General features: G+C 39.8%; 2 protein-coding genes across 2 annotated transcripts; one reads left to right on the top strand and one right to left on the bottom strand.

Annotated features, from left to right (window-relative positions):
• Window positions 1–155: 155 nt before the first annotated feature.
• Window positions 156–9,621, bottom strand: plaa (phospholipase A2-activating protein). The gene is made up of 14 exons (XM_053495618.1): window positions 9,394–9,621; window positions 8,189–8,382; window positions 7,806–7,906; window positions 7,542–7,662; window positions 5,103–5,270; window positions 4,822–4,957; window positions 4,542–4,711; window positions 4,261–4,412; window positions 3,359–3,578; window positions 3,177–3,242; window positions 2,620–2,691; window positions 2,433–2,540; window positions 2,146–2,313; window positions 156–1,288 (listed from the first exon to the last, which is right to left on the bottom strand). Exons 1-14 carry the CDS (start codon window positions 9,540–9,542, stop codon window positions 717–719), a joined length of 2,397 nt encoding a protein of 798 aa, XP_053351593.1. The 5' UTR covers window positions 9,543–9,621; the 3' UTR covers window positions 156–716.
• A 943-nt stretch (window positions 9,622–10,564) lies between these two features.
• Window positions 10,565–11,462, top strand: smim20 (small integral membrane protein 20). The gene is made up of 3 exons (XM_053498777.1): window positions 10,565–10,713; window positions 10,927–10,983; window positions 11,156–11,462. Exons 1-3 carry the CDS (start codon window positions 10,605–10,607, stop codon window positions 11,194–11,196), a joined length of 207 nt encoding a protein of 68 aa, XP_053354752.1. The 5' UTR covers window positions 10,565–10,604; the 3' UTR covers window positions 11,197–11,462.
• Window positions 11,463–11,760: the final 298 nt, after the last annotated feature.

Here is an 11,760-nt window from a genome sequence, read left to right as displayed (position 1 = left end):
TGATCATGCTGTCGGATAGAAACACATTACAGTGCCGAACTCGATATAGTAAAGAATGTCACCATGTGAAGTGCTTTCCCAGGCCATCACACATATAAGGGGTGTAATTAATATATATATATATATATATATATATATATATATATATAAATATATAAATATATATATATATATATATATATATATATATTAGGGCTGCACAGTTTGATCAGGGACTCACATTGTGTTTATTTTGACATGCGATTTAAACTGCGATATGTAACTATTGGATGTACAATTTAGTATTCAATTTTGTATTTATCCAACAGCATATAATGGCACAAATGATCTTGTTAAGATGTGTGCCGACATTATCACCTCAAAAGTAAGTAAAAAATAAACAAATACTTGAATTATTGACAATTCAACAAATTCCCGACCATGTGCATATTACCTGTCAGGCTTTTAAGATTAAATAATAGCACAGGTCCTTATTGCGATTTTTTTTATGCAATTAACTGTGCAGCTCTAGTATATAAATATATCCAACTAACATTTTGCACTTTGCAGTGCACGTGACATTGCATTGGGAGGGATTATTATACATCACGGTTTTATTCATATCATGCATTCGTTCATCACCAGGAAGCAGAAACAGTTTAAACTGAGTGCCGAGTGGCTGCAATGTGAGAGGATCATGTAAAACAGTTGCAGGCAGATTTGCACTTCGCGTCACGTCACTGCAGTTCATCCAGCAGCAGTCGACAACACTCGCCCACTTTAGCCGGGTCGGACACGCCGGCGTACTTCGTGATCTGCGACGCGACTCCTAGCGAGCGAGCTAGATCTCTGGCCGTGCTGTCTCCGGACACTGTGGTTCCGAGTGCTACTAGAAGCCGAAACACGGCCTCTTTGTCCTGCACTACCTCCAGAGCACTGCTGGCCACCGATAAGCACTGGGCTTTGGCCTCGATCTCAACCTCTTGGCCATGAAGCACACCTGCGTAGTTCAGCACCAGAGTGGCCAGAGCCACATGGATGTTTTTGTTACAGACAGTGCGGAGCTCGGCGGCACGGGAAAGAACGGCTTCCCTCTGGCCCAGGAGCAGAGAGCGGCCACGGGATCCGGAGAAACAGTTACAGAATGTACGCAAAGCCAGCATTTGATTGGCTGCCCGGCCTTCTGGAGACATGAGGCCCAGCAGGTGGTTACACAGACTGGCACCTTCTGTTCCTCCACACATCTGAGCATTGATCTCAGGGTGGCGCACAGCCATGCGCAGAATGTCCAGGACGGGGAAGACGATATCTGTGGAGAGTCACATTCAGTATTACCATGACGATCATTCATTCGGTCATGAACGATATGAAATATCCAGTACAGAGAGAATGTGTGCACAAAGTACAGGTAGACATCAACACTTAGTACCGCTTGACATTAGCATAAAGGCAGACCACATATTTTGAATTAGTATTTTAAATGATTCTTTATGCTATTTGGTACAGAGTATAATTGATTAGCACGTTAACAAGACCTGCAACATTTATTTCATTCATACTGCTGCTCTTTTTCATAAAACACTTACATATTCTTACACTTTTATACCTGGAGTTTATCAAGTCCTGCTTAATTTATATTCCCTTCTATTTTATTTTTCCTAACTTTTTAAAATATTGTACGTTTATAGACTAAATTTTAAACATGTTTTACATATTTTAATTATTATTTTTATATTAATTTCATATAAAGATTATACTTTAAATTTAATTGCACTCGATAGTGCAGTTTATTTAATCACAAAGAAATTAGTTTTCAGGTCACGGGCAGTCGCATAAGCATTTCACGGCATTTCGTATGTGTGTGTATATGACAAATAAAATTAGAATTTTATTTTCTAACCAAGTTACTAGTAGTCAGGTATGATAATGGGTCAACAGGAAAAAATTTGATACCCGTGAAAGCCACCTCCTAATGATATGCTATACTTTATGCCAGGAACTCACTAAAGAGACTTGCAAGTGCTAAAATTACAGGCGACACGATTAAAAGAATGCATCTTACAGGACAAAGGTGAAATCTGCCCTTTGTGTACTTTTCCCATAATACCATGCATTCCTATGCTATAGAATTGGCAAAGTTTAAAAAAACCTGTGCATGTGTATTACCTTCAGGCCAGTGGCTGGTCCTCCAGAGGATGCTGATTTGTTCTGCTGTAGGCTGATCTTGGTTTTTAGGGTTTGAGACTGTGTGCAACAGTTTCTCCAGATTGCCCAACACCTCGTCGCTCAGCCTGTGGTCCTCTGGAGCGTTGCCGTTCAGCTCCCGCAGCTTAGCTAACACACACACACACACACACACACACACACACACACACACATATTTGGAAACATTCATTTATTCATCATCATCACTTTATCTGTGGATGATTTAGCTTTGAGCAGAAGGATCTTACCGAGAATCTGTGTAGCGTTGGCCTGCTCAAACATAACTCCATCTGTTTTGGGGAAATAAATATTTGTGGCAGCCTTCTGGAGCGCAGCAGATGAGTAGGCACTGCCACCTGCGTAAGGCAACAAGAGACGACGTTTGTATATGTATTAAAAAGGTGCCTTTATATACAGAGTGGGATGTTGCACTACCTGTGAAGGGATCAGCCACGCCTGTAGACGCTGTAGACGCAGGTCCTGATCCGGGAATGTATCGGCCAGCACCTGGAAAAACATGCATGTGAACGCCTGGTGTTCATACCGAGAGGCAGTTACTGCTATACATTACATGATTACCTACTAATATACAGATGAAATGAGATGATTTGAGAAAAAGAACAGCAGATTTTAAGAACAGAATGTGTGAAACATTATTTTATAGAAAAAGAATAAAGAATTCACAAATCAGTAAAACCCATATTAACTCTCCAGATATTCATGATCTATGTCTATGTATGGTTATGAGGAGCCTGGAGCCCAGGGCACAATACAGGGAACACCATGGATGGAGTGGCAGGACACTGCAGGAAACAGTCACGAGGGACCTCCTGATACAACATTATCACGATATCACGACAATGTTTTACACGTATATCCCTAGTCTCTCTCTCTCTGTCTTTTTCTATACATGTTGTATTTTCATTTATCAGAATTTTTTATGTTCTATTAAAAGTGAATGGGCAACAGAGCCACAGTTTTAACAAAGCTACCTGTGAAGGGATCTCCTCCGAAGCCTTGTCTTGGGTCTCCTGATCCTGGAATATACCGTCCTGCACCTAAAAAGAATGAATTTAAATAATGTAAAAAAAAATTAGAATAATTCATAACTTCCTAAAAAGATTCTTTGTGGAAGCAGTAACAGTGTAATAGAAAGCAAATGGCAGTTGCTCGCCTGTAAAAGGATCGACGGCGCTGGCCGGTCCTGGGCCGAGTGTTTGTCCCTTGGTGTTCTCGATGATGAAGTTAGCCACCTGATCCAAGAACATGGGGTTTAGGTCATTCTTCTGCAGAAAGTTATGAGCTGCCAGCCAGGGGTCATCGGTCACGTTGTAGGGCAGCTTCATGGAGGGCCCGCCTTCATTTACGTCAATGGTGAAAACAAAATCATACTCCTGATGAAGGAAGGAGAATAACGGTGAGAAACATTACGATGACCTCATTACCTTCTGTTATTTCACCTCGAGTTAAAGGATACTGCATTCCATATAACCGGATGTAGAATGTATTGTCAGCTGCAAGTTAAACTGACTTGCATTTGGAAATTTTAAAGCTGAGATATAGTAAGGATGTAGTATTTATTTTCATTAACCTTTAGAAAAGACAAAATACATGTATACATAATCTCATTGCTTTTTCAATACATTTTGTCCATCGGTCAACAAGCTTTTATATTCCCTCATTAAAAATGTTTTAGGCTGAGCCACGAATGCACCGTTGTCTTCACTTTTTTATCAGAGCTGAATCTTCATCCTAAAAGGGCTGCCTACAGGGGACCAAACAGGTGAAAGTCCGATGGAACAAGATCAGGACTATAGGAAGGATGCTTTAACAGCTCAAAACAAGTGTCGACAGTATGGGTAGAAGTGTGTGGAAGTTCCATCTTCGTGCAGGATCACAACGCTCTTGGATAGAAGTCCTCTGTGTTTTATCTGAAGTTTAGGCTTAATATAACCAGAATGCAGATCCTCATAACATTTGTATTATAGATTTTCCCTAGGAACAAATTACACTTTTCTTTCAAATGAGCTCATGAGGTTTACACAGTATTACCGACAGTACTGTACGATGTCCTACCTTCCCCTCGTACATCACGCTCTTGGAGTTCTGCTTGGAGGAGCCGCCCACCACGTCCCCGATCTTCACCCAGCGGCTGTCGCTCGTGCTCCACTGGTACGCCTCGACCTTACCGCCCTCCTTTATGAGCCGTGTCTGTCCGTCTCGATTCCCTACCATGCACACTTGTTGTTAGCCGTGTTTCTGGCAAATGTGTCCATGGTACATTCCTGGCACATCTTCACTAAGATTAAATTCTAAATGTGTCTAAAATGTGTAAAAATAGTTCATGCTCTGCTCACCTGGCTCAATTAAATGCTCTTTGCCCGGTAAATCCTCTATCTTGATGTCTCCCAGTTCTCCAGCCTTGGGGTCTATAGTGGCTTTGGAGACCTCTTCCTCGAACGCTTGCAGATCCTGAGCACTCGCTACACGCTCCTCGCTATCGGTAAACACCCGGATCATGCCGTCGCTGTGGATAATAAACCGGTGGTATTTACGTTGTCACAAAGTCCAGCCTTGTTGACGTTAGTGTTGCAAATACAAGCAAAAGGTAGCAAAACATGATTTTAACCAATATACCTTGCTCCAATAACAATGTCCCTGTTGGGCAGCACGCAACCGCACCAGACCGACTGGGCAGGCAGACGGATGGTCTGAGCACATTCGCCATCCTTCCAGATACGGACTGTCCTGTCCTCTCCAGTGCTCACAAACCCTACCAGAGAGAAAATAAACAACATGCAGATTTTATCTCTATTCATTATAGATTCTTTATTCACGTATGTATTTTTGTACTGTGGTGTGATGACGTCATGGGAGAGCTCCATCTGTGTTAGAAATGCCCTTCACTGCTTCTTCACCTTGTCCATCGGGGAACACAGCCAAACTGTAGATGAAGTTAGTGTGACTGTAGTAGACTTGAACGCATTCTCCCGCCACCATCCATCGTCTGATGCTGGCGTCATTGCTGCAGGATAAAAACTCCAGGTTGTTCAGCACAGCTAGTCCCCTCACACAGTCCTCGTGTCCTGGAACACAAAACCCAGATCTGGCATTATAGACCCCTAGTATTGAACTGTCGAAGTTTTTTGACATTTGTAAATGCAATCTTTTCCGTATGATTGAGACATTGATAGACTACTTTTAACAGATCCGATGTTTTTAACTCGATACATGTTAAACATATATCCAAGATACTGACTATACACTCATCAAGCACTTTTTTGGGAACACTATACTAACACTAGCTTTCTTTCGCTCTGAAAAAAGCCACCATTCTTCCCGACATGAAGTCCCATGTATGTAAACAAAAAAAACAAAACACATTACTTTGAGATCTCGCTTCACGTTGATGTGAAGGCATGACACGACTCTTGTTGATCTTTTAGCTGCGCCACATCCCAAAGATGTTCTACTGGTTCAGGTGACTGAAAATAACACTTTCATATTTATTTAACCAGCTTGAGAAAACGTTTGCTTTGTGATAAGCTGCATTATCATGCTGGAAATAGTCGTTAGAAGAGCATGATGAGACACGGTCAGCAACAATACCTAAATATTCTGTGGCATTCATGCAATAATATTCTGGTATTAACAGTTCCAAAGTGTGACAAGAAACCATTCCCACACCGTAACACCACCTCCACCAGCCCAAAAAAAAAAAAAACCACGTCCACTAATAGTCTTATACTGTTCCGTTTGGTGATGCTGTGCCTATTGCAGCCTCAGCTCCTTGTTCTTAGTTGACAGGAGTGAACCTGACAGGGTCATCGGCTGTTGGAGCACATCTGTCTCAAGGTAGAACAGGTTGAGGTGCTCACCGTAATTGTACAGAGTTGTTATCCGAGTTACTGTAGCCTTTCTGTCAGTTTAAACCAGTCTGGCTGTTCTCTCTAACTGGATGTTTTTCCCCTTTATTGTACTATTTAGAGTAAACCGCCATGTCATTTGTGAAACTCCCAGGAGATCACCAGTTATGAAAACACTTCAACCACACCCCCCTGGCACCGACCACCATGCTGCATTCAAAATCACTGGAATCACATTTTTCTTAATTCCGATAGCTGATATGAACATTACCTGGAACTCTTGACTAAATCTGTAACCATTAAGCAGATTAGATAATTGCACAAATGATTAGTGGTTTATAACCCATACTTATATTAGTATAGGTATTTCTAACAAAGTGCTCGGTAATGTATAATAATAAGTATATGTCGAAAAAATTTTGAAGCTGATTTCTTTTTACTTGATTTTTCTAGTAAATTTCTCTAAACAGCTCAATCTCTACCAGCCACTTCAAAATCAACCCAAGTAGTGGAGTACACAGACAAGCTCTAATTTACCTTTAGTTTCACACCCACCATGTTATTTGTATTGATAGGCTTTAGTGTGTCAGTACAGATCTACCTAAGGCAGTTCGGATGAATTCGAAAGATGCAAATCCGTCAGAATTCATGATTACTGGTGTGTGAGAAAATTATTATTTATAGCTGTTATACTGCAAGTTACAACAAGAACTCTCTTACAGACACTCCATAACATCAACCATACGGTACCAGTCAAACGTTTGGACATACCTTCTAATTCAATGTTTTGTTGTGTGTGTGTGTCTGTGTGTGTGTAGTGATCTATTTTTCTACACTATAGGACAAAACTATAAAATACCACATATGACATTAAGTGTTAATGTAACAAAGTTGTTATTCTAAGACATGAAGATCAGAATGGTTCTTGCGAGTACAGTATTAATGGGGTTTGCAAATGCACATGAAAATCACCAGGATGAAACTGGCTCTCATAAAGACCATCCCAGGAAAGCAAGACCAAAATTTACCTCTGCTGCAGAGGAGAAGTTCATTTAAAGTTACCAGCCTCAAAAATCACCAATTAACAAACAGCACCTCAGATTAGAGCAGTTATAAAGGATTTACAGAGCATGAGTAGCAGAGACATCTCAATATCAACTGTTCCATGGGGGATTATCAGGTATTTTGAACACCTTCAGTATTGTTATACAGTGTAAAAAGACATATAAAAACAGGAAAGACCTCGGAACTAGAAAGTGTGTCCAAACTATTGACTGGTCATGTACACATAAATGGTTAAAAATGGGCATGATGTGTTTATGAATGGAAAAAAAAAAACACTACAATCAATAAAAAATGGGAACGGCAGAGTCTTCAGGGTGGTACAATAAGTGTGACTCTGCTTTACATTAAACTTCATCCTTCCACCTTATTATTAAATGTTTTATCCATTAAATATCATCCTCATTATACAAAAAAAACATGACTTACCTTTGTATGTTTTCTCACACCGGCCTGCTTTCCAGAGTTTAATAGTTTTGTCAGCGGATCCTGTGAGCATAAGACCTTGCTCTGGCAAAATGACAACCGCCCACACGGCTGCCGTGTGACCCTGCCATCATGCGGGATTAAAAGGACAAACATACGCTTTTTTCTACATATATAATATCAACAACATTTAGGAGTTAATAACACTTCCTAGATATTAAACTTCTGTACAATAGAAGACATTAGAAGCTGTCAGTGTGAGCGCACCTGTAAGGTCATCATACACTTGTCACTAAGCCAGACTTTGGCTGTTGTGTCCCATGATCCACTCAGCAACGTCCCGAACTTCCCGGCAGACAGCGTACACACTGCAGACGACAAATCATCACAATCGCAGTCATCAACACTAATTAATATTCCTACCTCTACACTGCACTCTCAGTAAACCAGTAGGTGATGCTCTTTCCACTCTCATGCAGATCATAGAGAGATTATGTAAACGGCTTGCTTATCAGTTCAAGCAGATTTTCCCACTCTGACACACCTCTACATGATCTGCTCCTGATCTGGGAAGTCAGTTGAGGTGTATTCGAGCTGGGAAATTCATGGCTGAACTGAAATCGATTAGACACAGGAGCGCATGTGAGTACCTGTGTTTTTATGTCCCTTTAGAGTGAAGAGCGGATCCGGACGATCCAGAGAGAAGATGCAGATGTTGTGGTCGTTGCCGCCGGTGGCGATGAGCCCGCGTGGGTACGTCTCATTGGGGGCGATGATGCACACGCAGGACACGTAGTTGGTGTGGCCGTTCATGCTGTGCATCTCCGTGTAGCCCCTGTTCTCACTACAGAACCAGAAATCACAGAGAAGGAGACAACATAGTTTATTTAGCTTTTTCCTGTTTTATACTACTCCAAAACTTTTAGTTTATTATTATTAAATTAATTAAAAAAATCAAACTCATTTTAATATTATATGATTTAAATTGTTTCTGCAAAAAAATCTGTACTGAGGGGTCAGGGATTAAAATATTTAAAGGGATCTCGGCAAGGAGGTGACTTAGTGAGTAGCACTGTAGCCTTGAATCTGCAGCATCAAGGGTTCTTTTAGTTTTTCCTTGGTGGGTTTCCTCCGGGTGCTCCGGTTTCCTCCCACAGTCCAAAGATATGTAGATTCGCATTCCAGAATTGCCTTAAATGTGTAAATGAGCGTGTGAGTTTGTGTGCGTGTGTGTGTGTGCCCTGCGATGGATCATCCAGGGTATATCCCACCTCCTGGGATAGGCTCCAGGCCCCCAAAACAGGGTATACAGGATAAAGAGGTATAGATGATGAGTGAGTAAGTGAGTGAGGGAGTAAAGGGATGAATCCCTGAGTGTAAAATGTTTCCTCGCCTATGAGAAGATCAGGAGATCCTATCATTCTGTATCTGATAAGATATCAGAGCAGTGATTGAAGTGAGATCAGTTCATTTCTGATTTTTAGAAGGTAAAAATGGGAATGCAGGAAGTAAGCAAACTTCTAAACAATCTACATTCCTCTCTGTTTTGAGAGTTACTCTGAAAACAGAACACTCCTGTCCTGGATCAGTGTCTACACCTTTACCAAACAGTCTACATTTTTGTATTTCTTCTAGATCTGATCCTGAGTCAGTTAGCTTTCCTGAAAAAGCCCTGCTTCAGTCTCGGTTAGCTCTGACAGTTAGCTAGCTCCTTCTCTAGCAGATAACTATTATCACGTTATATCAGATGACATGATCATTTGCTTAAATAGCGGAACAGTACGTTATTTACAGTCTCTCACACACACTGAACACTACACCGAGCTGAATGAAGCGTATCGAGTTCACCGGCTACCTTGAATCGGGCACCCAGACTTTGGCTGTTCTGTCTCTGGAAACGGAAACAAAAGCTCCGTGAGGAAAAAGCGCCGCGGCGACCCCCCTGACATCCATCTCATGACCCGGAATGGAGCAACTCAGCCGATAGGAGCTACAGGACGCCATAGTCGCGCTTCACCTTAGAAACGATCGCTTGACAGGCGCGCTAAATGAATGTGCTAAAAGTAAGCGATCCCAACCCGGAAGTGACACAGCAGTGTTCGCTAAAGCCGGGTCCTGCTCCAGGATTGGAGGGTTGGGCTTGGTCTTCTGCGCTATGATTGGCTACTCGCTCGGGCTTCCAATAAATTCGCAAATCAGCAGAGCGGTTTTTGGAACGTAGGCGGGAACAAATAGTATTTTTTTTTTCTCTCCAAGCAACGCTCTACAACATAAAGGACCTAATACACAAAATTGTGTTTTAAATCTCTTAATTTTTGTTAAATGTCAACAAATATAAATTTACAAACAGAAACAAAAAACTATAAACTTCTACATTTTTTAGTACATATGGTAAATTTCTGCTTTTTTCTGTAATAACAAAGGCTAAAAAAGTAACCATTAAATATTGTTAATAATTTAACATTTTGTATATTTTGGCTCTTCATATTTTGTTGTAGCAATTGGCAGATTTTATTGACAGATTATTTAGTTAATATACAGCACTTAATTAGGGCCTAAGCACTATGACAGCCACCCAATTACATCATAGATTGTGCAGAGCCCTGTTGTTTTTCTACAGATTATTAGATTCCAAGTACTAGGACATCAGCCCTATTACATCATAGAGTGTGATGTATATATATATTTTTTTAGCATAGCTTGAAATGTCGAGTTTGAGAATTAATTTTCTAACAACAATTATTATTATTATTATTATTATTATTATTATTTTACAACCGGAGTTGTTATAATAATAATAATAATTATTATTATTATTATCATCGTCGTCGTTGAAGAACTTTACCCCAGAAAAGAAATCCCTTCACTGTTTATTTTTGCTAATATAGCTAAAAGATCCATATTTTTTTTTACTGAATTTATTAAAATACGTATGTTTATTTAACAACTTTTAAATCGTTTAATTATAATATTTTTGTCTAATATTTTACACTAATAATGTTTGACTTGGACCCGGAAGAAAATAACCTCTCTCGCGCTGTCCTTCTCTGAGAAGTGAAAACAAACATGGCGAACAGGAGACTGACGGTGTTCATATTCGGGGGTTTTGTGACTGCGGTAGCAGCAGCTATATATCCTATATTTTTCCACCCACTCATGCACATAGACGAGTACAGTAAGTCTGCTAAAATATATATTTAACTGTATTTTTTTTACAGCTCTATATCGCCTCTTCTTGCGCCATTTGTCTACAAACTGTAGCTGAATTACTGCTTATAATGATCATTAATTAGTGCAGAATAACTTCATTCTTGTCTTCAACTGCCATAATTATCTTATCACCATTATCCATGTGTCTAATATTATTCTAAATCTCTAATCTCTACAGAGCAAATCCAGAAAGTTAACCGAGAAGGAATTAACCAAGCAGATGTTCAGCCTGTAGGTGAGTTTAGCATCTAAAACCACATGGGAGACCTTAAAAAAACAACAAAAAAACACACACACACACAAAACAGTCATCACAGGTTATTTAATTGCTGTTGTATTTATTATAAGTTTTCTAACGCTCTCTCTCTCTCTCTCTCTCTCCCTCTTTGTTTTCCCCCCTTATTAAGGTGTGAAGATCTGGTCAGATCCATTCAAGCCGAAATCATGATGTGACTGATGCTGAAAGCGGACAGGAGAGGAGATTCATGAGATTAAAGACTTTCAGACCAAGCAAAGACTCCTCTTCTGAATTAGAAGTGTGCGAACAAGAGGAAAAACCTTCCTTCACTTTTTAGTTTGATTTCCCGCTGTAATGTTTTGTGTTGGTTTGCCACTAAGCTTAAACAGAAGTGTTAGATCAGGCTGTGCAGACTGTCACATCTTTGATACTTTATCCTATGAATAAAGTTTTATAAGAAAGTTGTTTCAGATGGACACCATATTAGAGTATATGCATTGTTAAAAAAAAGAACACTATATTACAAAAAAAAATTAAATAATAGGATATAAGGTTTTTAAAAATCATCTGCAGCATAACCTGCTGATCTGTGAGATTAACATCTGTCAGGTTACATAATATGTACATAAATGCACATAGATGCAGGAAAGTATTGTAATAATAAATAGAAAAGTAATATCTAGAAAAATAAATTAAACCCTAAATTCTATCTGCCAAAGCTATAATGTTGTTTTAATAAATTATGTGGCAAAAACATATCTTCATCTGTGAAGA

Source organism: Clarias gariepinus, chromosome 1 (genome assembly GCF_024256425.1).
Source record: "Clarias gariepinus isolate MV-2021 ecotype Netherlands chromosome 1, CGAR_prim_01v2, whole genome shotgun sequence".
NCBI lineage: Eukaryota > Metazoa > Chordata > Actinopteri > Siluriformes > Clariidae > Clarias > Clarias gariepinus.
Note: the sequence above shows the minus strand (reverse complement) of the source record. Positions and strands in the feature narration are given on the sequence as shown.